This window comes from Hypanus sabinus, chromosome 5 (genome assembly GCF_030144855.1).
Source record: "Hypanus sabinus isolate sHypSab1 chromosome 5, sHypSab1.hap1, whole genome shotgun sequence".
Classification (NCBI taxonomy): Eukaryota; Metazoa; Chordata; class Chondrichthyes; order Myliobatiformes; family Dasyatidae; genus Hypanus; species Hypanus sabinus.
In genome coordinates this window covers 22,167,038-22,190,853 of record NC_082710.1, presented here as the reverse complement: position 1 = coordinate 22,190,853, position 23,816 = coordinate 22,167,038, and the positions used below count along the sequence as shown (strand labels likewise).

Below are 23,816 nucleotides of genomic sequence, written 5' to 3'. Positions count from 1 at the left end.
TTGCTTTGCGAGTAGCAATTAAACATCCTATTAAAAAAAACTTCCCCAAATCTTTACTTCCTTCTTCATTGCCGCTCTCCTGTTTTTAAATGAACACTTCCGAGGTGGGGCCGATACTCGTTTCCTTCGAACCCAGGAGTTGAATATAGTAGATTATGAACTTAATACTATCGCTATTATTAAAGTGGCGGCGAGCAAATTGGAAACGCAATAACAGTGTATTCTCCATCGTAATGGTTTGAGTCCGACAAACCGGAGGCTGTTATATCTGTCATTAGGCAAGGTGGCAGTTGATTGAAGGATGGAGTGCCTGGAGGAAGCAGTGACTGGTATTAAATAATAATAACTGGTCAGTATTGAAACTTGTATCTGCAATAATTGTTCGTCCTGCTTTCAAAAGCATCAATAAGTATCGAGGTAGACAGAATGGGAACTTGATGGGGACAAAAGTAGATTAAAAGCCATAAGGAATTCATGTGGAACTGTAGAAGATAGTTTATCATAAAAATAAGTTGCCATGGAACATATCACTCTGGGAGAACACCTGTAATTTAACACTGAGCAAACAGAATTGAGGCATAGCCAAATAAAATTAAACCGGGAGAAAAGAAAATTCAATAAATATTTCCCACCAGAGGTTTAATAGATACTATTTGGACAAAAGTAAACCATAAAAATGAACAGAGCAGGACTATTTAACTCATCAAGCTTGTTTAGCTGTTCAATGATAGATCTACAGCTAACTCCCTATGCTTGCTATTTTCCCTGTTGTCCAACCTGTTGAACAAAACCTGATCAGTGTCAAACATTAATTAAAAATTTGATTTGGCATCTGTTGCCCTTTGAGGAAGATAGTTCTAAAATTCCATTGCTTTGTTGAGAGAAATGTTTCCTAATTTCATTCCTGAAAGGGTTGCTTCTAATTTGAGTATTGGGTTGTGAAAAGGACTAGGAACACTGACTCCTGTCTTTTTCCCTTCTTTTGATGTCTCCTTAACTCTGATTCAATAATTCCTTGATTGTCCATACTTGGATGTACAGTCCTAGAATACACAATTACACAGCAACTTAATCCTTGGAAGTATAGATACCACACTAGCGGACCCTCTTCAACGCCAATGTCATCCTTCCAATGGCATGGTACTCAGAACAACAAACAGTATTTTGGATGTGGTCTAATTCCATACCTGTTATATAACTTGTTTTCACTTATTCCACAGTCCCCTAGGTATAAAATTCCAACTTCCAAGGCTGACCTTGAGTTTTTTTCTGTACTTGTGTATGATCTACGTATATTTGTGGCATGTGCATCTTGGACTCTCTTTAGACCTCCTTCATCATTTAGAAAGTACTTACTAAAGGATTAAAATGGATGACTTCAAACATATTTACCTTGAAATTCATTTGCTGCAGTTTTCCAATTTGCTTAATATATTAATATCTAACTATTTTATGTTTGCTTTTTAAATTCAATTTATTTATGTGTCAGATTAAGATGAGCATCAAAAGTGTAAAAGTGTAAGTTCAAAGAGGACAGAGGGGAGAACAATACAAAGGAAACAACACATTGAGTGGTTAACATAGTATAGATACTGTAATTGAATTGACTTTATTACTTACATCCTTCACATACATGAGGAGTAAAAATCTTTAAGTTACGTCTCCATCCAAATGTTCAATTTATAGCAATTTATAATAAGCAGTATGTCCAACAGGACAGTCAATATAACATAGATATACAATTGTATCAGTGTGAATTAATCAGTCTGATGGCCTGGTGGAAGAAACTGTCCCAGAGCCTGTTGGTCCTGTCTTTTATGCTGCGGTACTGTTTCCCAGATGGTAGCAGCTGGAACAGTTTGTATTTAGGGTGACTCAGGTCCCCAATGATCCTTCAGGTCCTTTTTATACACCTGTCCATGTAAATCTCCTGAATAGTGGGATTTTCACATCTACAGATGCGCTGGGCTGTCTGCACCACTCTCTGCAGAGCCCTGTGATTGAAGGAAGGTTTCCATACCAGGCAGTGATGTAGCCAGTCAGGATGCTCTCACTTGTGCTTCTGTAGAAAGTTCTTAGGATTTGGGGGCCCATACCAAACTTCTTCAACCATCTGAGGTGAAAAAGGCACTGTTGTGCCTTTTTCATCACATGGCTGGTGTGTATAGATCACGTGAGATCCTCGGTGACGTTTGGCCCGAGGAACTTAAAGCTCTTCACCCTCTCAACCCCCGATCCATTGATGTCAATAGGAGTTAGCCTGTCTCCATTCCTCCTGTAGTCCACAACCAGCTCCCCTGTTGTTGTGACATTGAGGGAGAGGTTGTTTTATTGACACAACTGTGTCAGGGTGATGACTTCTTCTCTCAAGGTTGCCTCATTATTATTTTAGATTAGGCAAATCAATGTAGCATCATCGGCAAATTTAATTAGCATATTGGAGCTGTTGGTGTTGACACAGTCATGGGTATATCGATAGTAAAGGAGGGAGCTTAGGACACAACCCTGCGGGCACCTGTTTTGAGGGTCAGAGGGGCAAAGATGAGGAAGCTCACTCTTACCATCTCCCAGCGATCTGACAGGAAGTCCAGGATCCAGCTACACAAGGCAGGGTACACAAGGACCCAATTACACAAGAGAGCATAAGCAAAGAACGTTTGTAAGAATTTAAGATAAAAGTAGGCAAGCAAGCATTCCCGAGCAAAACACACAAAATGCGAGAGGAAGTCGGCCAATCAGGTGTCATCTATGGAATTTTGGGCCAAGATCCTGCATCAGGACTGGAAAGGAAAGGGGGGGGGGGACAAGATAAGAAGGTGAGGAGAGAGGAAAGCATACAAACTCGTAGGTGATAGATGAAGCTAGAAGGTGACAATTGAAGACAGTTTGATGGGGGTGGGGGGTTTGAAATAAGAAATTGTGAGATGATAGGTTGAAAAAGAAAGAATCTGATAGGAGAGGAGTGAATCTTGAGAAAAAGGGGAGGAGAATGGCAGACGATAGGCAGATGAGGAGAAAAAAAGGGCAAGAGGGGTGCCAGAATAGGGAGTGGTAAAGGAAAGAAGGGAAGGGCAATAAATTGCTGTATAGTTGGAGAAATTGATTTTCATGCCATTAAATTGGAGGCTACCCAGATGGAATATGAGGTGTTGCTCCTCCAACCTGAGAGTGGCCTCATTGGGAAAGTAGAGGAGGCCATGAATTGGTATTTTGTAATGGAAATGGGGAGTAGAATTAAAATGTTTAGCTACTGGGAAATCCTCCCTGTTGGTTGTGTGGCTATACCTTGATGTTAAGTGCATAGATTTGGCAACTCAAAACATAAAATCTATGAGGTACCATGAGCTATCAGCAGCAGAATTGTAGCGGACACAATTGGTCAAGAATATCCCTTGCTTTATTATTAATTATCAATCCAGATGACAAACACATAGAGAGGAGTGCAGAAGGGCAAGCTAACAGCAGTGTCAAATGCAACTGAAGTGAAGTGCCAACCTGGCATTCAGGACCACATGCTTACTGAACAATATGACAATAAACTGAACTTGAAATAAAGTATTTAATAGACAAAACTAAACAATCCCCTAAGTAATAAATACAACTGAACCTCAGCAGTGTGCCGCATTCAATTGTGAATGATGGTAGACAAACAAAGTGGAAGAAAAAACTCTGAGGTGAAATGCCAGAGTCCAGCGCATGAATGCCAAATACAAATTTGAAATATTTCAACCTCCTTTGGCCAGAAATGCTGAATGGATGATATGGCTTGGCTTCCCCCTGAGATGCCTGCAATCATAGGAGCCAGGCAATTCACCGTTCTGCATGGTATTAAGGAAAAGCGGCAGGTTCTGAATATAGTAAAGGTTATTGGGGTGGACAGCATCCCACATGTTGAAGATCTGCACTCAATAATTGTGCTTCTTGTTAATTTGTTTCAGTGTAGTTATGGCACTCAGAACTCTTGGAAAATGTTCTGTCGGCAATTTCATCCATTAGGATGGCCATCAGAAATGGCAATTGCTTTCTTTCTTAACCTCTGGATATATTAAGGAGTTATAGATCTGGAGAGAATGAGGAACAGTGGTTACTAATTATAAATAAAAAATGATATTAGAGAACTTGGTGAAATTGAAAGCTGATAAATTGCAATGATGTGGTAATCTACATCCCAGAGATTTAAAGGACATAGCTTTGGGGATAGTGGTCACTAAAAGCTAACATATAGGTGCAGCAGGTGAATAGAAGGCCAAAATGACTTTACAGAAATAAGGAAGTCTTTTTACAGTTGGTTTGCACTTGAGTGAGACTGCTCCTGGAGAAATAATTATGGGGCCCAACGAGATGGCAGATGAATTAAATGAATATTTTGCATAAGTCTTCACTGTGGAAAACAATAGTAGTGTGCCAGATGATGAAGGGTGTGAGGGAAGAGAAGGGAGAAGGTGCTCAAAAATCTGAAAGGCCTAAGGATACATAAGTCACCTGGACCAGATAAACTGCACCCTAGGGTTCTGGGAGAAGTAACAGTAGAGATTGTGGAGGCATTAGTAATGATCTTTCAAAAATCATTGGACTCTGGCATTGTGCCAGAGGACTGAAAGCTTGCAAATGTAACTCCATTCTTTATGAGGAGGAAGGCAGCAGGAAGGAAAATATAGACCAGTTAGTCTGACCTCAGTGGTTGGGAAGATGTTGGAGTCAATTGTTAAGGATGAGGTTATGGAGTACTTGGTGACACAGGACAAGGTAGGACAAAGTCAGCATGGTTTCCTTAAGGGAAAATATTGCTTGATGAACCTGTTGGAATTCTTTGAGGAGATTACATGTAGGATAGATAAAGGGGATGCAGTGGATGTTGTATAGTTGGACTTTCAGAAGGCCTTTGACAAGCCACACATGAGACTGCTTACCAAGTTAAGAGCCCATTGTATTACAGAAAATTACTGGCATGGTTAAAGAATTGGTTGAATGGTAGGAGGCGGCAAGTGGGAATAAAAGGATCCTTTTCTGGTTGACTGCCAGTGACTAATAGTGTTCCGCAGGGGATGATGTTTTCTTTTTATGCTGTACATCAATGATTTACTTGATGGAATAGAAGACTTCGTTGCAAAGTTTTGATGATAGATATGAAGATTGGTGGAGGGCCAGGTAGTGTTGAAGAAACAGGTAGGCTGCAGAAGGACTTAAACAGATTAGGAGAACGGGCAAGAGAGGGGCAAATGAAATACAAAGTTGGAAAATGCATGGTCATGCACTTTGGTAGTAGAAATGAATATGCAGACTATTTTCTGAACGGGGAGAAAATCCAAAAATCTGAGATGCAAAGGGACTTGAGCTTCCTTGTGCAGAACATCCTAAAGGTCTTATGTTCTTATGAAAGATGTTTCCCCTGACTGACAAGTATAGGACCAGAGGATGCAGTTTGAGAATAAGGGTAGGCCAAATAGGACTGGGATGAGGAAAGATATCTTTGCTCAGCAAGAAATTCTTAATCCCTGGAAGCTCAATTGTTTCATTGATTGATAACAAAGATTGATTGATCACTGGATATTAAGAAAATCAAGTAAAATGGTAATAGTATTGGGAAATGGTGCTGAGGTGCAAGATGGCTATTATTTTGATAAATAGCCTAGCAGGCTACAAGGAACAGTTTACCTACTTCTGTTTATGTAGAGCTATAATGAATTGGCACTGTGGGCAGGGCACAAGCTATGTGTTGCATTTGAAGTTTGCCAGACATTAGGAGCAAACTCTCCAGCAGATCAAGAAGAAGAGATAACTTAAGGATGTATGTTATTTACATCTCTCAGTCTTTGTTTTTATCCATTAGTGTATTCCTAATAACACTTCTAGATCCTGGATCATTGGAATAATGAAATATACAGCTGCATTCCACTTGAAAAAAATTACTTATAATTTAAGAAATGAATACGATATATTTTTGAAAATTTGGCACCCCTATCTACAAAAGATAGGATTAAATATATAGGTCCTTTGAAGATAAAATTATAAAGTAATTGGGGAAAATTAAAATTAAAATTATTTTGAACTCCATGGACCATGTGGGGATCCTCCAATGTCCAGGCAATCTTTTTTTCCCTCTTTTCTTTCTTTCGTTTTTTTTTTATATTAGGGTTTAAGGGGGGGAGGGTTAAGGGGAGGGGGAGGGCTAGTATTAAATTTTTTCACTTTTTTCTACTATTCTAACATTCTATTCATTCTATGTAATTCTCTTAAAAATATAATAAATAAATAAATAAATAAATAGATAGATAGATAGATAGATAAACTGAATGAACACTTCTAGATCCCCCTATTAGCTGCTGCAGCCCTTGTACACAACTCACTGCACAAGTGATGAAGTAATTGCAGGTAGAAGATATGTCAGGCATACTGAAGATGTCTCCCTTCCTCCCCTCATGTTGTCCTTCACCTCCATGTCTACGATGACAAGGGGTTCTGTAAGGCTCTGACAGCTTTCTCAAAGCAGCCATAAATGTACCAGTCACATCTCCATGGCAGCTTCAACCAAGAACTCAGCAATTAATTTTTTATATGAATGAATGATGGTGAAAGCTAGGAATCTTTTAAAATAGTATGTCAATTTTATGTTTTCTTTTTGCTGCCATTGCTGAAGGGTCTCTGGCGGAAACATTAACTGTACTCTTTTCCATTGATGCTGCCTGGTCTGCTGATTTCCTCCATCGTTTTGTGTGTGTTCATTTTCATCTTAAGATCTTTTTTTATTAATTATTATTGAAGATCAACAATAAAAGATACATTAAGTCAATATGACATTATGTACAATAAAGAATTAAATTAGCAAATAACTGAGTAACAAAGCTAAGCAATATATAAATAAGAAAAAATAAAGTGTTAAGAATATATTTTGAAAGAAAAAGAAGGAAAAAAAAACCCCTACTAACTAACTAAAAAAAACCATACTACCTGAAGAAACCCCCCCAAAAAACCCATTGGGAGCACTACCCTGGAGCTAGACATCATACAAGCTTCCATTTAAAACAAACATCAATCCGCCAATTCAAATCCATTTAAAGAAAAATCAGAAGGAAACTATATTAATTAACTCAAATCAGATGATAGTAGTGGGCGAATGAACCCTACCTTTTCTCAAAATCAAATCGAGGATCAAAAGTTCGGCTTCTAATTATCTCCAAACTAAGACATAACATCACCTGAGAAAACCATTGTATCAAAGTAGGAGCAGAAGCATCTTTCCATTTCAACAAAATAGCCCTCCTGGCCAATAATGTAACAAATGCAATTACATGTTGGTCTGATGGAGAAATACCATGAATATATTGAGGGACTATACCAAATAAAACTGTCAATTTATTAGGTTGTAAATTAATTTGTAAAACTTTAGAAATTGTAGAGAAAATAGACGTCCAAAAATGTTTCAATACAGAACACGACCAAAACATATACGTCAATGAATGCAGCAGTCACAATCTCCATGGCAGTTTCTATCAGGAACTCAGCAATTAATTTTTTATATGAATGAATGATGGTGAAAGCTAGGAATCATTTAAAATAATATGTCGGTTTTATGCTTTCTTTTCGCTGCCATTGCTGAAGGGTCTCTGACTGAAACATTAACTGTACTCTTTTCCATTGATGCTGCCTGGTCTGCTGATTTCCTCCATCGTTTTGTGTGTGTTATTGCACTATTATTCTATGTTAGTCCACTGTGATTTTCAGTATATGGTAGTGGTTGCCTGCTTTTAGTGAGGATTTACAATATAGTTTCAAAAGATTGAAGTTAATCCATGCAATACAACTATGTTTGTAGTATTCCCTGCTGTATTTGTATAATTTTACTAATGTTCTGTTTTGCATTTATTGTGAACATAGATTTGACATTTACTTCTGTAAAGATGCCGATATTGAAGATACCCATCGTGCACAGATTTGGCATAATTTCCCAAAATGATCACCTACTGCTTGAGGCTAGACTTGCGAAAATGGCTCAAGAAACCTCGAAGTCTCACTATTCAAAGGATGTCGCAAAAACGTTAAGTTGCACTTTAAGTGTTTATACTGCTATGACAACTATGATGGCCAAATATATGACAATTCAGCACAAAGTAAATGAAACATATTTATTTATTATTGGTTTGCATTTCATGATGCACTTCTTGATTGTGTATTACAATTTTTTAATCATCCTTAAACAGAATACAGTGAGCATTTCAATTTAAAAAAATATACTGTAGATGCATAGTAACAGACCCTTCCTGCTCAACCATCCTACACAGCCCGATTACACTCATTAACCAATTAACCAAATAATCATAGGTCTTTGGAATGTGGGTGGAAGCCAGAGCACCTGGAGGAAAGCCACACCATCACAAGGAGAACAAACTCCCCACAGTGGAAGAATTGAACTTGGGACACCGATGCTGTAGTAGTGTTGTGCTAAACACGACACTATCATACCACCTATTGTTTCTCCAATTTATTGCAATTATGATGTGAACACACACTGACATTTTATATATTCCCTCTTGAAATAGTACTTATTAGATTTCTGTTTGTGTTGACACAGTTGTGAATTTCCACGGAGGTGGATCTGGTATTGCCCTATTGGAGGGAGTTTAATTTGAAATGTTACTGGGATGGGAAACCTGGATAGAAAGGAGATAAGATAACCTAAAAATAGAAGATAAGGCTTTAGGTGAGGGTTATCTTGCTGGATGATGATAGAGGTAATGAAGACTAGAGTGTATTGAGAAGGGACAGAGCAAACAAGCAAGAATACATCAACAAAAGATAGAGTAGGGATAAGTGATAAGGTAAAATTAAAGTCTCTTTATCTGAATGCAACAGTCATTGCAACAAGATTGAGTAAATGGCACAAATAGAAATAAACACAGATGTTGACAGCCATTCAAAATACAAGAGTGTCAAAGGGCATGGAGAGAGGGAAAATGGTTTTGAGGCCGGGATTGAATCAACCATTATGTAAGAGAATTGTGGATGAGGATCGGGCATATTTTTTTCAGGCATATTAAGGAAAACATAATAGATTTAGAAAAAAAAGATTCTGGAATTCTGAAATAAAGAATCAGAAAATGTTACTGATGCTCAGTGGTCAGTGGGTATCTGTGGCAACAGAAACAGAGATAATGTTTCAGGTCAGTGACTGTGCATTTATCAATTGCTCTTAATACTACGGTTTACAATATACTATTTTTTCATTTATTTCAGACCCCTCTTTGAAGTCACAGAACAATTTGTCCTTGAATATAAGTCTGCAAAAATGCAAAAAGAAAAGGAACGACTGATTGAAATGGCTAAGAAAATGCTCACCAGAAATAAGGTATTAGCTTCATAGTCAAACAGAAAGAAAACAACATCAGTTGTTGGTATAAAAACTTTAATTACCTTTTTGGCATGTTAATTGTAAAAATTATTAACATAGCTGAATGGATGGGGTAACTCACACTTTATGCGTTGCTTGGTTTTTCCACTTTGTCAAACTAAAAATTAAAATTTCAAAAAGCATAAAATTTGTAAATAAATCTAAAGGAAAACTGCAAGAGTAGGAAATACAAACTAATAAAAAAACAGAAAATACTAGAAAGAACTATCAGATCAGGCAGCATTTGTACAGAGAAATGAATATAATATTCCAGGTCCATGGTCTGTCACTGAACCGAGGAGGCTATTGAATTCTGCTTCTCTCTCCTCAGGTGCTGCTTGACCTGCTGAGTCTTTTCAGCATTTTTGTATTTTAATTTACTGAGGTCCTATGTTGCATTATCTTAACTTCAAGTAATTCTTTATATGTCACATATTCCAAAACATTAAAAAAAGTAATTGAAAGGAGAAGACAGAGGGTCACTTTAAGTGAGGCACACACATACTGTGTCACATGGTGGTGTAATGACATATGCCATTAACATACTTTGACAGATAACCTGAAATACATTATGTAAAATTAAAAAATGCTTAATCAAAATGTTTACAATGCTACTCAAATATTACTGAAATATTAAATACGCAGCACTCCTCACTGCTTAGCGATAATTTCCAAGTCAATGGAGAAAGCATCTCAACTACATATACTATATGTTATATAATGCAACTACTATAGAAGCATCCAGAGCATAGTAAATTTTAAATTGACCCATTCAGGCTGAAAGATTTAATTGCTGTAGAAGTTTTTTATTCTTGTGGGATAATGTCTTTCTTGACAAGGGGGAATCACTTGGCAGGGGAGACTTGTGGTTGTAAAAACAATCTCAGGTTCTGGAGCTTCTGCTGTGGTGGTTGTAGGAATTGACTCTGAGACTGCAGGAGGTGGTCTGACAGCTTTGACACCACCTTCTCCTTTTCAACTTTTTGTTCTTCCTTTCTTCGCCTTCTTCCAGTTTCTTGTGAATATTCTGGTTTTGCTCACAAAAACTGAATGCTTGCAACTTTCCTGAAGCTCCTTGAATTCTCTACCAGCTCAAAACCAAGCCACATGTCACAAGTAACTGCCTGATGAAAATATCAGAAGCTTTCTCAAATATGTTGCCAACAAAAACTGTTGTAGTCGGACCACTGCTTTTGTTACTTTTACAATTCCTCTGAGCAGCATGACCTTTCCTTGGTCCAATATGCTTTCCAACCAGAGGCACACAGGTTGGCACCAATACTTGTTTGCCCTCTGTTGAGCAACAGTTCATGATGTATAGCATGGAGACAGTTCTGGCATCATCCAATATCTTTCTTAATTTGCTTTTAGTTGACTCTATTACAGGGGATGTGGCATGCAAATGATGGATAGATCTCCAATCAAGTTATCGTTGTCTGAGCCAATCATGCCACCAAATGCTGGCCTTTCTGTTTTTACCACATACAAGCTCATTGTGGCTCCTTGATTTTTGTATTTCATTGTTGTATTTAACTCCTGATTCTGACAGGAGTTATCTTTTCTCCAGTATAAGTTCTTAGCTGGATACCTGCAGGCTTCAGTTTAGTATCTTTGAAATGCCTCTCAAACTCATTTTGTGGAATGACTGAAACCGCTGAACCAGTCTCCAATTCCATTTTAATTCATTTGATATTCACTTCTGATACAAACCATATTGCTTGTCTATCGTTAGTTTTCACAATATAAATCTCAAGGGTATCCAGACCTGCACCACTGTCATCATTATCAGATTTTTCATTAACAAAATGCAAATTAGTTCAACTTTTATATCTGCAACTTGACTTTATTTTTTTTCTCTTCCTTGTGCAATGCATTTATTTTTGTCTGGCTGGCATGTTCTTTGGATGTGTCCTACTTCTGTTGCATTTTCTGCAAGTTTTGCCTTTGAACCTGCATTGGTCTGGTGTATGTGAACCTCTGTCAGTTTGTTTGGTCAGGCATGTTTCTGTTCAGATGTTGCAAATTTGTTCATGCTCTCTTTCATTGCCAACAGCAACTCAATTGTGCCTCTATCTGCTGTTCTCATTGATGCAGCTATTTCAACTTCTCTTTTAAGTGTAAGTTGTGCTTCAGTTAGGAGCCATTATTGGGTGTTTTCTTGTAAGATTCCACAATTGAAAGATCTTTCAGTGTATCATTAAGCCCATCTCTGAACTGACAATGCAATCAATGTGGTTTTGGTTCGAAATGTTCCTGCGTTACCTTGGCAATATCAGCAAAACTCATTTCAGCTGGTTTGGTTGGAGCAGTCAAACATCTAAGCAAACTGTATGCTTTTAAATCCAACACAGTCAGCAAAATTGGCACTGGTTCTTCATTGATTATTTCATGTGCTTCATAATACTGTTCAATCCACACAATGACATGAGCCAGTTATCAATTCCGTTCTACAATGGAATGCATCTATCTTTCCAATGTAACCAGATTTTTCTGCTATTTGTTTATTATCATCCAGTACTCACTGCTTAGGAAACCCATGGATTCATCTTTTATCGGCCCTTTTTAAACACAATCATCTTTAGCGAAGAAAATATGCCGCTCCAAAGAAAAAAATGTGTTGCACTTTTTCTTTAAACTTGACCATTTCTCGCTGCACTTTTTTAAAAAACTTGAATGTCTCGCTGTGCTTCAACAGGTTCATTTAAAACTTCCTCATCACCATTATTATGTTTTGTAATTCCAGAATATAAAGACTAACTTAAGTGAAAAGATGGAGAGTCTGAAATGCAAGTCCAACTTAGTTTTTTACTTTAAGCACACATATTAAATGGTGGCATAATGACTTAACGTCATTTATATTCTTTTAAAGATAACCTGTACTGCATTATATAAACAACAAAGAATGCTTAATCAAAAAAAAATTTAAAAGATTCAAAGCACATTCATATCAAAGAATGTATAAATTATACCCTTAGAAACTTTTCTGTTTATAGGCAACCCCCACAAAGCTAGAAACGTGAATAACCCACTTAAAATAAAAAGACTAAAAATCACCACGGAGAGAAAGAGAAAGAAACACATTGTGCAAACAACTGAAGCAAGCCAATAGCATTCCGAACTGGAATGAGTCCCTGATCTGCTCCCAGAACCTTGGTCCCCAGTTTTCACACCAGTGGCGCATCACAGCCTCAGTGCTGCAGAGATAAGAATGAACATTCACAGGAGAGCGTGTGAAAATCAGCCTGACTCTCACCTCTGTACTCAACACTTGGGCTTCCAGTCCATCTGCACCGATGTTTAAATTGTCCAAGCACCAGGTGGTGCCGCATTCTAGAATCAGAATCCAGGTGTCACAATATGGCTGGGCCACCCAGCACGAAGCCATTCTTGATCTCACCAAATCAGCCCAACACTCGGAGCAATCCAGCCTCACACCCGGGTTAGGTGGGCGGGCATCAAAACTCTTCCGCATGGACTCTTCTCTAAATGACTCACTCCATCTCCGATAGCTATGCGAACTCCATCTTCGTCCCTGGTGGCTCGAACATGAATATATTGTACCTCAGAATGCCCCAGCAAACCAGCTAATTCCTTGAACCAGCCTCACCTCTGCCTGCCTTCTCACTGTCTGCGGCGATAGTTCACCCCAATTTGCTTCATGAAAGATGTTTGTCTTTAGTCAATTCTCTTGCCCTATGATTTACCAGTTAGCTGTTGTACATCTTTGGTAGTGCCATTTTAACAATATTACAAATTTACACAAATATTACCGAAATACTCAATACACACTTATACGTATTTGGCTATGTGATAGAAATGCACCCTTGCCCATGGATCTCACTGAGCTGCCAGCATTTGCTTAGGAAAATACTTTCATTGCCTAGGCTAGACTGGAGGCTTGCTATACTCTGCACAGCTTTGCTTTGCATAACAGCAACACAGAGAATGTGCAGAACAATCAGCATCCAAAGATCATTGCCAAAACTATATTAAAAAGGGTAATTAATAATATTGTTTACACCAAGATTTCCTTTGCTATTCAGTTGATTTCCTAAGTGCTCTGGTTTCTTAATAATGAGTCATTTGAAGACAAGTAATTATTTGGAAGAATAAGGTTTACAGAGGAACATACAAGTGCTGGTTAGTTTTTTTAATTTGCAAGTATTTGAAAGAATAAATGGGTCTGAGTTTATTGCTCATCTCAGATGATTCCCTAGAGATTGTATTGTTGCTGAATAGGAGTTCTAAACCTGTTAATGCATGTGCATTCACGTTAGTATAACCTAGACATGAGAATTTGATCGCGTCATTGTGTAAATGCATAGACAAGCTTTGAGTCCCTTAAATGGTTACTTGCAGAGGTCCTGACAATTCAACATGCCTATCAACACATTCCTGTACCAATTGACATCATCCCTCTATCTCTCAAAAGGAGTCTGCCTGTTAAGCAGCAACATCTTTGGAAATGTTAAGGAATGACCTGTTGAAACACTTGAGAGAAGCTTTGAAAAGGAGGAAGCATTTCTCAGAGAGCGATCTGTTGCTGTTAGGGACCAAGATGCTGTCTTGTGGGACTTCACTATATATAGTGTTACAGGCCTGGATATTGTGCAAGCAGTTTTGTTATGTGGCTCATTATGTGTTGTCAGCTGTCTCCTGGGAGAACTCCATTGGAATTAAGGCTTGTGGAAGGGCTAAACTCTCAGGAGGTCAGCACCTCTTCTTCAGTACTACCTATTCAGAAAAGCCCTCATTGCAGGAAGCTACCCTGTGCTTCTGGTTCCAATTTCACCACTCCCCCCCCTCCTCTTTACACTGGTTATCTTGCAGATGTAGGGTTTTAGCTCAAAGTATTGGTAAGTCCTTTCCTTCTATAGATGCTATTCAACCCATTAAGTGCTTCAGGCAGATTGTTTGTAACCCCATGGTCTGAGGTACTGCATTCTCTGTGCATCTCCCAATAACATTTTTCACCATTCTGTTGTAATTCCATAAGAATCATTGCAGTTGTACAGTGGTGTATCTAAGGTATGGCGGGTACCTGGGTGCCACTTGAAGGGGGGCGCTACTGAGCAGTTTCTATTAGTCAGACAAGCCATCCTTGGATAGTGAAAAAAGAGTTTTCTTCAGATGTATGATCTGTCTTTGATTATCATGGGTGAGAAGCACTAGGATGGCCTTATTTCAGAGCATTGTGTACGAAGACCATGAACTGTTCCTTCACGAGGAAGGAGAAAAGCGGAGCTGAAGGACAGAAGAGACTAAAGTTGGAGGTGGAGGAAGCCAAAAAGTCGAGCAAGTTCTTCATACCCTTCTTTGAAAAGCCCAGAACAAGTAGTTCAACACATTCCATGGAGTCGCCTGCACCTGCTACAAGTTTGTTAGAATCTGAAGGTGGATCAAGTACAAATGCGTCACAAGCCGAGGAGGAAGTCAAGTCAGATAAATCTGAGTATGATGAGATTAAGAGTGAGGCTGCCACGGAGAACGTGGACACGACAGGAGGGGAAGACGATGGTGATGGTGGTGCTGAGCTTATTTACGAGATTTTACCTGACGAGATTGAACCTGACAACACTGAACCTAGTGAACTGGATGGTGTCAAAGAGCCTCGAACTGTCATACCAGAAGTGATTGAACAGCATGACACTGGACTCCTGAAGTTTGACAAGGACACTGGAAAAGCAATTCTGCCTGATGCGCTGAGAACAGAAATAATAAAGCTGGGTTCGAAGTATTTCTAGAACAGTGAGGGGCCTTTCCTACCAACAAATAGCCACTCAATGAACAAAACTTGGTTCAAGAGGAAAATGGGAAATGGTCGTGGTGAAGAAGTGACTCGCTCATGGCTGGTCTATTCACCTTCTAAAAGGTCTGCATTTTGTTTCTGTTGTCTTCTCTATTTCTGGTCAGACCGTCAATCCTCATTGGAGCAGGAAAGTGGATTCAATCAATGGAAAGCGCCTGAAAGGAAGTGTTCATGAAAATGCCAAGAATCATCGGGAATGCTTCACACAGTGGAAAGAAATTTAGCTGGAAACAGAGGAGTCATTGATGTGGTACTTGAGTCACCGATTAAGAAGGAAAAGCAGAAGTGGTGTGATAGCTTACCGAGAATCTTTCACTGTGTAAGATTCCTTGCAACTCAGAACCTGGCTTTGCTAGGACACAGGGAGTCACTTTGGCTAGATGATGACTCCAATGTGGGAAATTTCCTTGGCTTACCGAAATACTGGCCATCTTTGACCTTGTCATAAAAAAACACCTCATTCATATGGAAAGTCATCTTGCATCCATGTCTTATCTTTTGCCAGGTGTCTAGAACAAATTCATCCATGTGAGGATATCCACTGTTCACCAGAGTTTACTGAGTAAAGCCAAGTACTATGTACTATGTGATACACCATCAATAACTCTCGGAGACGGGAAGAGAACGATAGGTTTTTATCAGCAGCAAAAAGGGAGCACGACATCTCGGAGACTGAGGGAGGAGCAGTGCCCCAATCGCCTTTATACAGGGGTCTGTGGGAGGAGCCACAGGAGCAGTCAACAGAGGGGCGTGTCCAGACAGGTTTACATAGTTTACCACACTATCGTCTCATGTTCAACTTGACTCCTGATCAGGCACACAGTGAGCAGATGTCAAGTAGTGAAGTATGTGCAAGTTGATTTTGAGAGGAAAACAGTACGTGTTAGAGAGTCCTTCCTTGGTCTTATCCAGATAAGCCAGAAGGATGCTGAGAGCTTGGTTGAAGACATCTTGAAACAGCTAAAGGAGGACGAAATGGAGCTACAAGATTGTCGGTCACAGTGCTGTGACAATGCTGCTGTGGTGGCTGGACACAGAGGTGGTGTTCATCAAAGAGTAAGTGAGGAAAAACAACCCGGCAGTGTTCGTGAATTGCGACAATCACTCACTCATCTTGATGGGTGTACATGCAGCTAAGCAGGATACAATGATGGTCATGTTTTTTTGGAACCATCGAAGCTCTCTATGTGTTTTTCTCTCATTCAACACAGCACTGGGAAAAACTCAAAAACACCGTGCCTGTGGTTGTTAAGTCAGAGTCCAAAACCAGGTGGAGTGCAAGGACAGAAGCAATAAAGCCTGTCAACAGGTACCTTGAGGAGATACTTCAAGTTCTCCAGGATATGATAGACAATGAAAACGAGACAAGTGAAACAAGAAGTGACGCAAGACAGCTGTACAACCGCATGTTGAGTTACGATTTTCTGATTTTGTTCGGATTTTGGAACAAAGTACTCATTTGCATTGACCATGTTCAAAAGAGGCTACAGGATCCTAGCATGAACTTCCACTATGCTGCCCTGTATTTGTAAACCCTCCGAGATAATTTTTATGATGAAAGAGAAGTGTTGGTCAGTGAGCCATTCGAAGAAGGAGGCGGTGTCTGTCAAGAATGGAATATTGAAGTTGAAAGATGTCGAAGATATCAGAGACGAAAGAAACAAATGTGGGGGGGGGGGGAGGAGACAAAGAATAAAGGAATGTGTTTGCAGACTCTAGCCTCTAAAGCCATTCAGGGAAAGTCTCCAACCCTACAATGGCCCATGTACCTGGAGGTTATGTTTGCTAGGGCAGTGGTTGCTGTGACCAGCTGCAGGGTCAGCAAGAGCCAAGCAATGGAATGCTTTATCTGTAGAGTTAAGATTACAGTGACCCTGAGCTCAGCAAACTCCAGATCATTCCAGCTGACTTTGGTTGATCTGTGCCACAGTTCACAGCCTGTGCCTCACAGCATCAGGGAGATCACTGGTACCCTTTATTCCGGGAAAAGGATTTAAGTCTCTAACATCATGGGCGCTGCCTGCCGTCCACCTGCATTTGTTAATTGTTCTCTAATCAAGAGTTGTTAAGCCCTTGTGCTTTCTGATTCAAGATTCATTCAAAAACTTTATTGTCATTCCAACCATACATCAGCTCTGCAGGGCAAGTGCAATCATAACATAACAAACACAACAAATAGTAAACACAACAATAAATAGTAAAACACAACAGCCACATGTTGGTTAAAATCAAGTTATAAGTGTCCAGTGCAAGTTAAAAGTGTCCAAAGCAGAGTCAGGTAGAGCAGCTATTTAGCAGTCTGACTGCCTGTGGGAGGAAGCTGTTTAGTAGCCTCGTGGTTTTTGTTTTGATGCTCCTGTAATGTTTATCTGATGGCAGAAGAAGAAACAGTTCATGAAGAGGGTGTGAGGGTTCTTTAATGATGTACTGTGTCTTCTAGAGGCATCAGCTCTGAAAGGGGTCTTGGACAGAAGGTAGGGAGACCCCAATAACCTTCTCTGCTCCTCTAACCACCCTCTGCAAGGCTTTTTTGTTGGCAGCACTGCAGCTGGAGTACCAGGTTGTGATGCAAAAGGTCAGCACACTCTCAACCATGCCTCTGTAGAATGTAATTAAGATGTTAGTGGGAGTGATGCTTGTTTAAGCTTCCTCAGAAGTGCAATCTCTGCTGGGCTCATTTCACAATCCCAGTGGTGTTACTGGACCAGGTGAGGTTGTCTGAGATCTACACCCCAATAAACCGACCAATCTGAATGGTTTCAGGGAGAAGGCAGGAGAATGGGGTTGAGAAGGATAATAAATCAGTCATGATCAAATGGTGGAGTGAATTTGATGGCCAAAAGGCTTAATTCCGCTCCTATGTCTTATGGCCTTTGGGATGCAGAGGAGGAAGCTGGAGCATCTAGAGGAAGACCAGACTGTCGCAGGAGGTTTGTGCCGATTCCACCTGGACAGCACCAGAGTTAGGGATTGGGTGCAGGTGTCTTGTACTGTCATGCTGCCCACTGCAGTACAGAGGAGAAGAGCTATTAGCACCGAGTGATAGAAGGGCGATGTAAAAACTTCCTGCTAGATATACTCACCAGGTACTGCACTCAAGAAGATCAATGTAAATATATTTTCAAAGCACATATATGTCACCATATACTGTATGACCATGAGATTAATTTTCTTGCACACATATTCAATAAATCCATAATAGAATAATAACCACAATAGAATCACTGGAAGTCCGCACCAACTTGGGCATTCAAAAGACACAAAACTGTGCAAATACAAAACTGAATAATAATAATGAGAGGCATTGATTGTGTGGATAGTCAGAGGCTTTTTCCTACGGCTGAAATGGCTAATACAAGAGGGCACAGTTTTAAGGTGCTTGGAAGTAGATACAGAGGAGATGTCAGGGGTAAGTTTTTTACACAGAGAGGTGGTGAGTGCATGGAATGGGCTGCTGGCGACAGTGGTGGAGACGGATATGATAGGGTCTTTTAAGAGACTCCTGCATAGGTATTTCTATAATAAATAAATAAACAATAAATACATAGAACATGAGAGAAAGAGTCCTGGAAAGCGAGTTTGTGGGTTGTGGGAACATTAAAGTGATGGGGCAAGTGAAGTTGAGTGTAGTTATCCCCTTTGGTTCAAGAGCCTGATGGTTGAGGGGTAGTATCTGTAATAGAAGCAACAGTTTGTGAGACCATAGAAGAAGTTGTTTAGAAATGCCAGGGAACTTTGGGGTTGTCAGGATGAGAATACAAAGAGGCTCCTGAGAACAGTTCTCTCAACAGTAATCTGAGGAGTTAAACAGGAAAGAAAAGCATTCAAAATAATTTCAGGCTGAGACCTTCATCATTTCCAGCATCTGCAGAGTCTCTTGTGTTAAAGAAGTGTCTTTCTGTTGCACCCTCCATAACCTCAGAATGTCCATCCAACATAATCAAGGAACCCCTCCTGCTGTATATAAGGACCTGAAATGGAACTCTTATACAATGAAGACAAACTCTTGATCTTGCAGTCTTCCTGGTCATGGCCCTTGCACTGTATTTGTCTACCTGCAGTGCACTTTCTCTGTAACTGCAATGCTGTTTTGCGTTCTGTTTTGTTTTCTTCTTGTACTCTCTCAATATACTCGTGTGTAATGAATGTCATGAACACTAAAATATTTCATTGTATTTCAGTATATGTAACAATTTTAAAAAACGATCACATGTTTTGAAGCTTACTCACTGGTGTAATGTGGCAAAGTAGCATTGGGTCAGACTGTTGCACCCAAGATTCCAGAGTGGGGCTGCAACTCACAGCTTGTGAGCTACAAGCAGGAGTACAAACTACCAAGTCCTTATCAGCAAAAACAAAGAACATCTCTTTAACCAATGTCCCCGTGTTTTTTTTTTACATTTACCATCATCCTTAGCATCAAGATTCAAGTCCTCAGTTTTCAGGCAAGGTGGGCTGAGAGACAGCAAATGCTTCTGATCAGCCCAGCTGTTGGGACTAGTTAGCAGAATGGGTCTTCCATGGTTTAACGCAGCATAGTACTGAGAGCTCAGATACATTGACCAGATGTGCACAGCTGAGATGTGACAGACCCCAGGAACTGAAAATACAAATTAATGACAAACACAAACAACTGTATTGCTTGGAATAACTAATGTGCGTGAACTTTCTCCAACACCCACGCAGTCTGAACTTCCAGTCTTAGCGGTATCATTTCCAACTCATTATGAGAAAAGGAAAGTCATCCGTGCAACTTTTTGGAAATGGGAATGAGTTGTGATTAGGAGCTAGGAAACAACTGGTCGTGTTGCTAAATCTGGCCAGACACCATGGATGGTGAGTCCTAACCTGATGTGTCTACCTTACCTTGCATGCCATTATCTGGTTAAAGGTTGGGCTTTCTAATAGTGAACACTTGGCTCACCTCATTTAAGTACAATACAAATGTTTACAATAATCTTCTCATCCTGTAAGCGGTCAGTGATTTTGTTGAGGTATGAACTTATGACTCATATTTATTTGGCTGTGCTCCATATGAGTGTAGCAAAGCTATTTTTGATGCCAAATGATACGTGAAGGAGTGTTGGACAGAATTTTCCAAAAATGACTCATTGGAGATTAACACTAAGTTTCTTGCAGATTAACTGCATTTACACAGTTCCACCCCCCATCATGAACTTTCCAGGTGTATGATGCTAATAAAGGTACACCATACAATTCCGAGGACTTTTGGCCTCGTTTTCACAATGGGATTTGAATTGATGACTTTCTGACGGGTGAGATTACTACAAGCTGAACTATGGGTTTCACTCAGCAAAGGGGCTGTGAAGCTAATCTGTAAGTGCCGGTCCAGGGCTAACTAATGGGAATGTCCAGTTGTGACAACAAGAAGTTGAAATTAATTAAAATACATGCAAAACAAATTGAGAAATGTCTGAAATTAAAGTTAAGTGATAGAAGGAAAGTCATAAAAATTAACTGCTGGATGGATGACTTGCACTGTAGTTGTCTCCTAAAGGAATAGGAGAAATATATAAGCACAGCTTATAGGAATGCCCAATGCATTAACAAAGTGTTTTTTAGTGTCACAAGGAGTGACAAAAATTATGACTTCAGAAATCTGACACAAGGCTGTGAAAACTAGTTAATGTACGGAAGTGAATTTTTAGGCAATAAATCTGTTATTTGCAGTTCTGAAAGGTGCTAATGGTACACATAATTATGAATTGCAAAATAGTTCTCATTTATGATGTTTTATAAATTTTGTTTGATTATTTACACTATACAGATTGAGCAGAGGTACAGAATTAAGCATCCCTTTGTGAAAAAATATCAGGTGTTTTCCCAGCATATATGACGAATGAACTCATCTGAGGCGTCCGGCCGGGTGCAGATATCAATTATAATCAACGCTTCAAAGACAAACTCTGCCATCATGGCTGGATCCTGTACCATTATACCTGTACCCAGCTGGAAGGCCAAGAGGAGTTCATTCATCCCTTTGTGAAGTTTGGTTGCTCACTTTGAGGATTCAGTTACAAAAAGCTTAAATATTTTGTTTATGTGCTGTCTTTATGACAGTTATTTAGTTTATAATATTTTTGCTTAGTAATTCATTCGATAGTATTTTCTAGTTAGAATTAGAAGTGTTTAAAGTATATTCATTGCATGTAAAATATATCGGCATGCGATGACGTCACATCCGGTTTCGCCGTGTCTTGTGGGAAAGTACCGGTTTGAAATTAGCGCGAGGGTGGGGGCTTACCACAAGGCTCACCTGAGCAGAAGTTGTTTTGCAGGCATTAGAAATCACAGTGAGAGCAACGCTGTAAGTTAATAGATAATCGATATATTGAACTAAGATGTTAATGCCGATCCTGTTAGAAGTAACGATGGTCGATAATGTTTATGCTTTCGTTAGTTAAAGAGTCGCGGATAGTTTGCATGGAAGTGTATTTAAAGTAGTCAATGGAGCAGGTAAACTCTCCCTGTATACTGCACCTCAGTGTAATGTAGTTATAGTCACCTTTGCAAGTATTTACAATTGAAATGTGATATTAAGGAAGGAACAAATACTGTATCAATCTTGTATTGTTTTATCAACAGTTTTCACCATATGTTAATGTGAAGAGTGAACAGTAAATGGTTAATCTTACTGTGATCTGGTTCTTATTAACTGTGGTTTATCTCGACGTTTAATTCGGCGTTTCGTTACACGCGAAGGAGAACGTTACAGTTTAAGTAGTGGAAGTCTAACATTTGCAATACTATCCAACCTAATCTGAGAACCTTGTCCAATGACAAATAGCTTGAATCAGCATTTCTAGTAGGTTGCATCCTTGCTGACTGCCTTATTCAATGATTGATAAATAAGACTTGTATTCAACTTACATGCCTTCATGTTATCTTGCATAAATTTCTTTGTTTTTCTGTGCTCCCTGTCCCTCAGAGCATTGATATCAAAACAATCAACCTGATCTGGAAAATTCTTTTTATTTTTTACTGTGTTAATTGTATGGTTTTGTCTTTTTGTTAATGGTATTGATCTCTTCCACCATTATAGTGATAGTATAGGCATTTAACATAGTTTGGAGAGCAAAATTAATTTAAAACAATTTGAAGTACTGATATGCTGCAGAGCCCTTGTTTGATCTGGAACAATTGTCAGTATTGTCAGTGCAATAACCTTAATTAAGATTTGCCAGGTGAATACTTAAATTAATTGAACACAGACAAGATAAAACTCTTAGTCCATCTGATGTCCCATTATCTCTGAATAGCAGCAACAAAATTTAAAAAATGTGAATATACTCAATAGATAAGGAGTTCTGTTAACTAATATCATAGTCATAAGCTTTGCCTTGTTTTACTCACTGTAATGCACTACTTTTAGTGACTGGATTACAAAAGTAGTAAATACTGAATGCTATAGACAATTACATTAATTGATTTTCTTCACTCCTCAGCGCAAAGCTGGCCTGAGTACAATGGGCTCAGGAGATCATGTAAATCTATCAGTAGCTTGGACCGAGCTAGCTTTGCTGGTTCAGTGTAAAGGTAAAATTCAGGAAGGTAAGTTTTATGTCAACTTCAATGAAAGATAACAGAAATTACTCTTATCTGTAAGGAAAACTGTTAACTATTGAAGATGCAATGCTAGAATGCCTTTCTGCTAATTAAACTTGAAATCTGATTAACTGAAATGGTAAGGAATGTAAGTTTTTACCTTATATAGCGCTCAGGGTGTAATTAGTTCTTCCTTGGAATTGCATGGTGGATGCAAACTCCTGAACCAGCATGATTCACCTTAACACTGAATTGACTCCACAACCTACAGACTCCCTTTCAAGGACTCTTAAAAGACTTTCAACAACTCATGTTCCCAGTATTATGTATTTACTTTTTTGGTATTTATTATTTGCATGATTTGTCCTTTTTCCACATTGGTTACTTGTCACTTTGGTATGTATAGTTTTTCATAAATTGTATTGTATTTCTGCAAAAGAAAATCTCAAGGTAGTATTTCAAAATTCAAAGTAAATTCATGATCAAAGTACATATACTGTATGTCACCATATACAACTCTGGGATTCACTTTTTGCATGCATAAAGAAATACAATAGAATAATAACCATAACAGAATAAAAAAAGACTGCATCAACTTGGGTGTTCAACCAGGGTGGAAAAGACAGCAAACTGTGCAAGTACAAAAAAAAGAAGTAATAATAAAAAATAATAAATAAAGAAGCTGTAAGTATCAAGAACATGAGGTGAAGAGTCCTTGAAAGTGAGTCCATAGGTTGTGGGAACATTTCAATGATGGGGCAAGTGAAACTGAATGAAGTTTCAAAAGCTTGATCGTTGAGGGGTAATAACTGTTCCTGAACCTGGAGGTGTGAGACCTGAGGCTCCTATACCTTCATCCTGATGACAGCAGCAAGATTAGAGTATGTCTTAGGTGGTGGAGGTCCCTGAGGGATGGTGCTTTCCTGCAACAGCATTTCACGTGGATGTGCTCAGTGGTTGGGAGGTCTTTGCTCATGATGGACTGGACTGTATCATAACTACTTTTTGTAGGATTTTCCATTCAAGGGCATTGATGTTTTCTTACCATGTTGTGAT

At 39.1% G+C, this 23,816-nt stretch overlaps 1 protein-coding gene across 6 annotated transcripts in view; it reads left to right on the top strand.

Annotated features, from left to right (window-relative positions):
* Window positions 1-23,816, top strand: part of tmem232 (transmembrane protein 232) — a 67,620-nt gene that overhangs the window by 174 nt on the left and 43,630 nt on the right. For 4 of the 6 annotated variants that reach the window (XR_009512131.1, XR_009512132.1, XM_059969507.1 and 1 more), the window contains exons 2-4: window positions 7,876-8,035; window positions 9,232-9,343; window positions 22,661-22,766. Coding sequence is in view for 4 of the 6 variants with exons in the window: in XM_059969507.1 (XP_059825490.1) it covers window positions 7,899-8,035; window positions 9,232-9,343; window positions 22,661-22,766 (355 nt within the window). In the remaining 2 variants the exon portion in view is untranslated. Of the gene's footprint in view, window positions 1-272; window positions 350-7,875; window positions 8,109-9,231; window positions 9,344-22,660; window positions 22,767-23,816 lie in introns of those variants that run through there. The other 2 variants (XM_059969509.1, XM_059969510.1) reach the window with 2 other exon arrangements.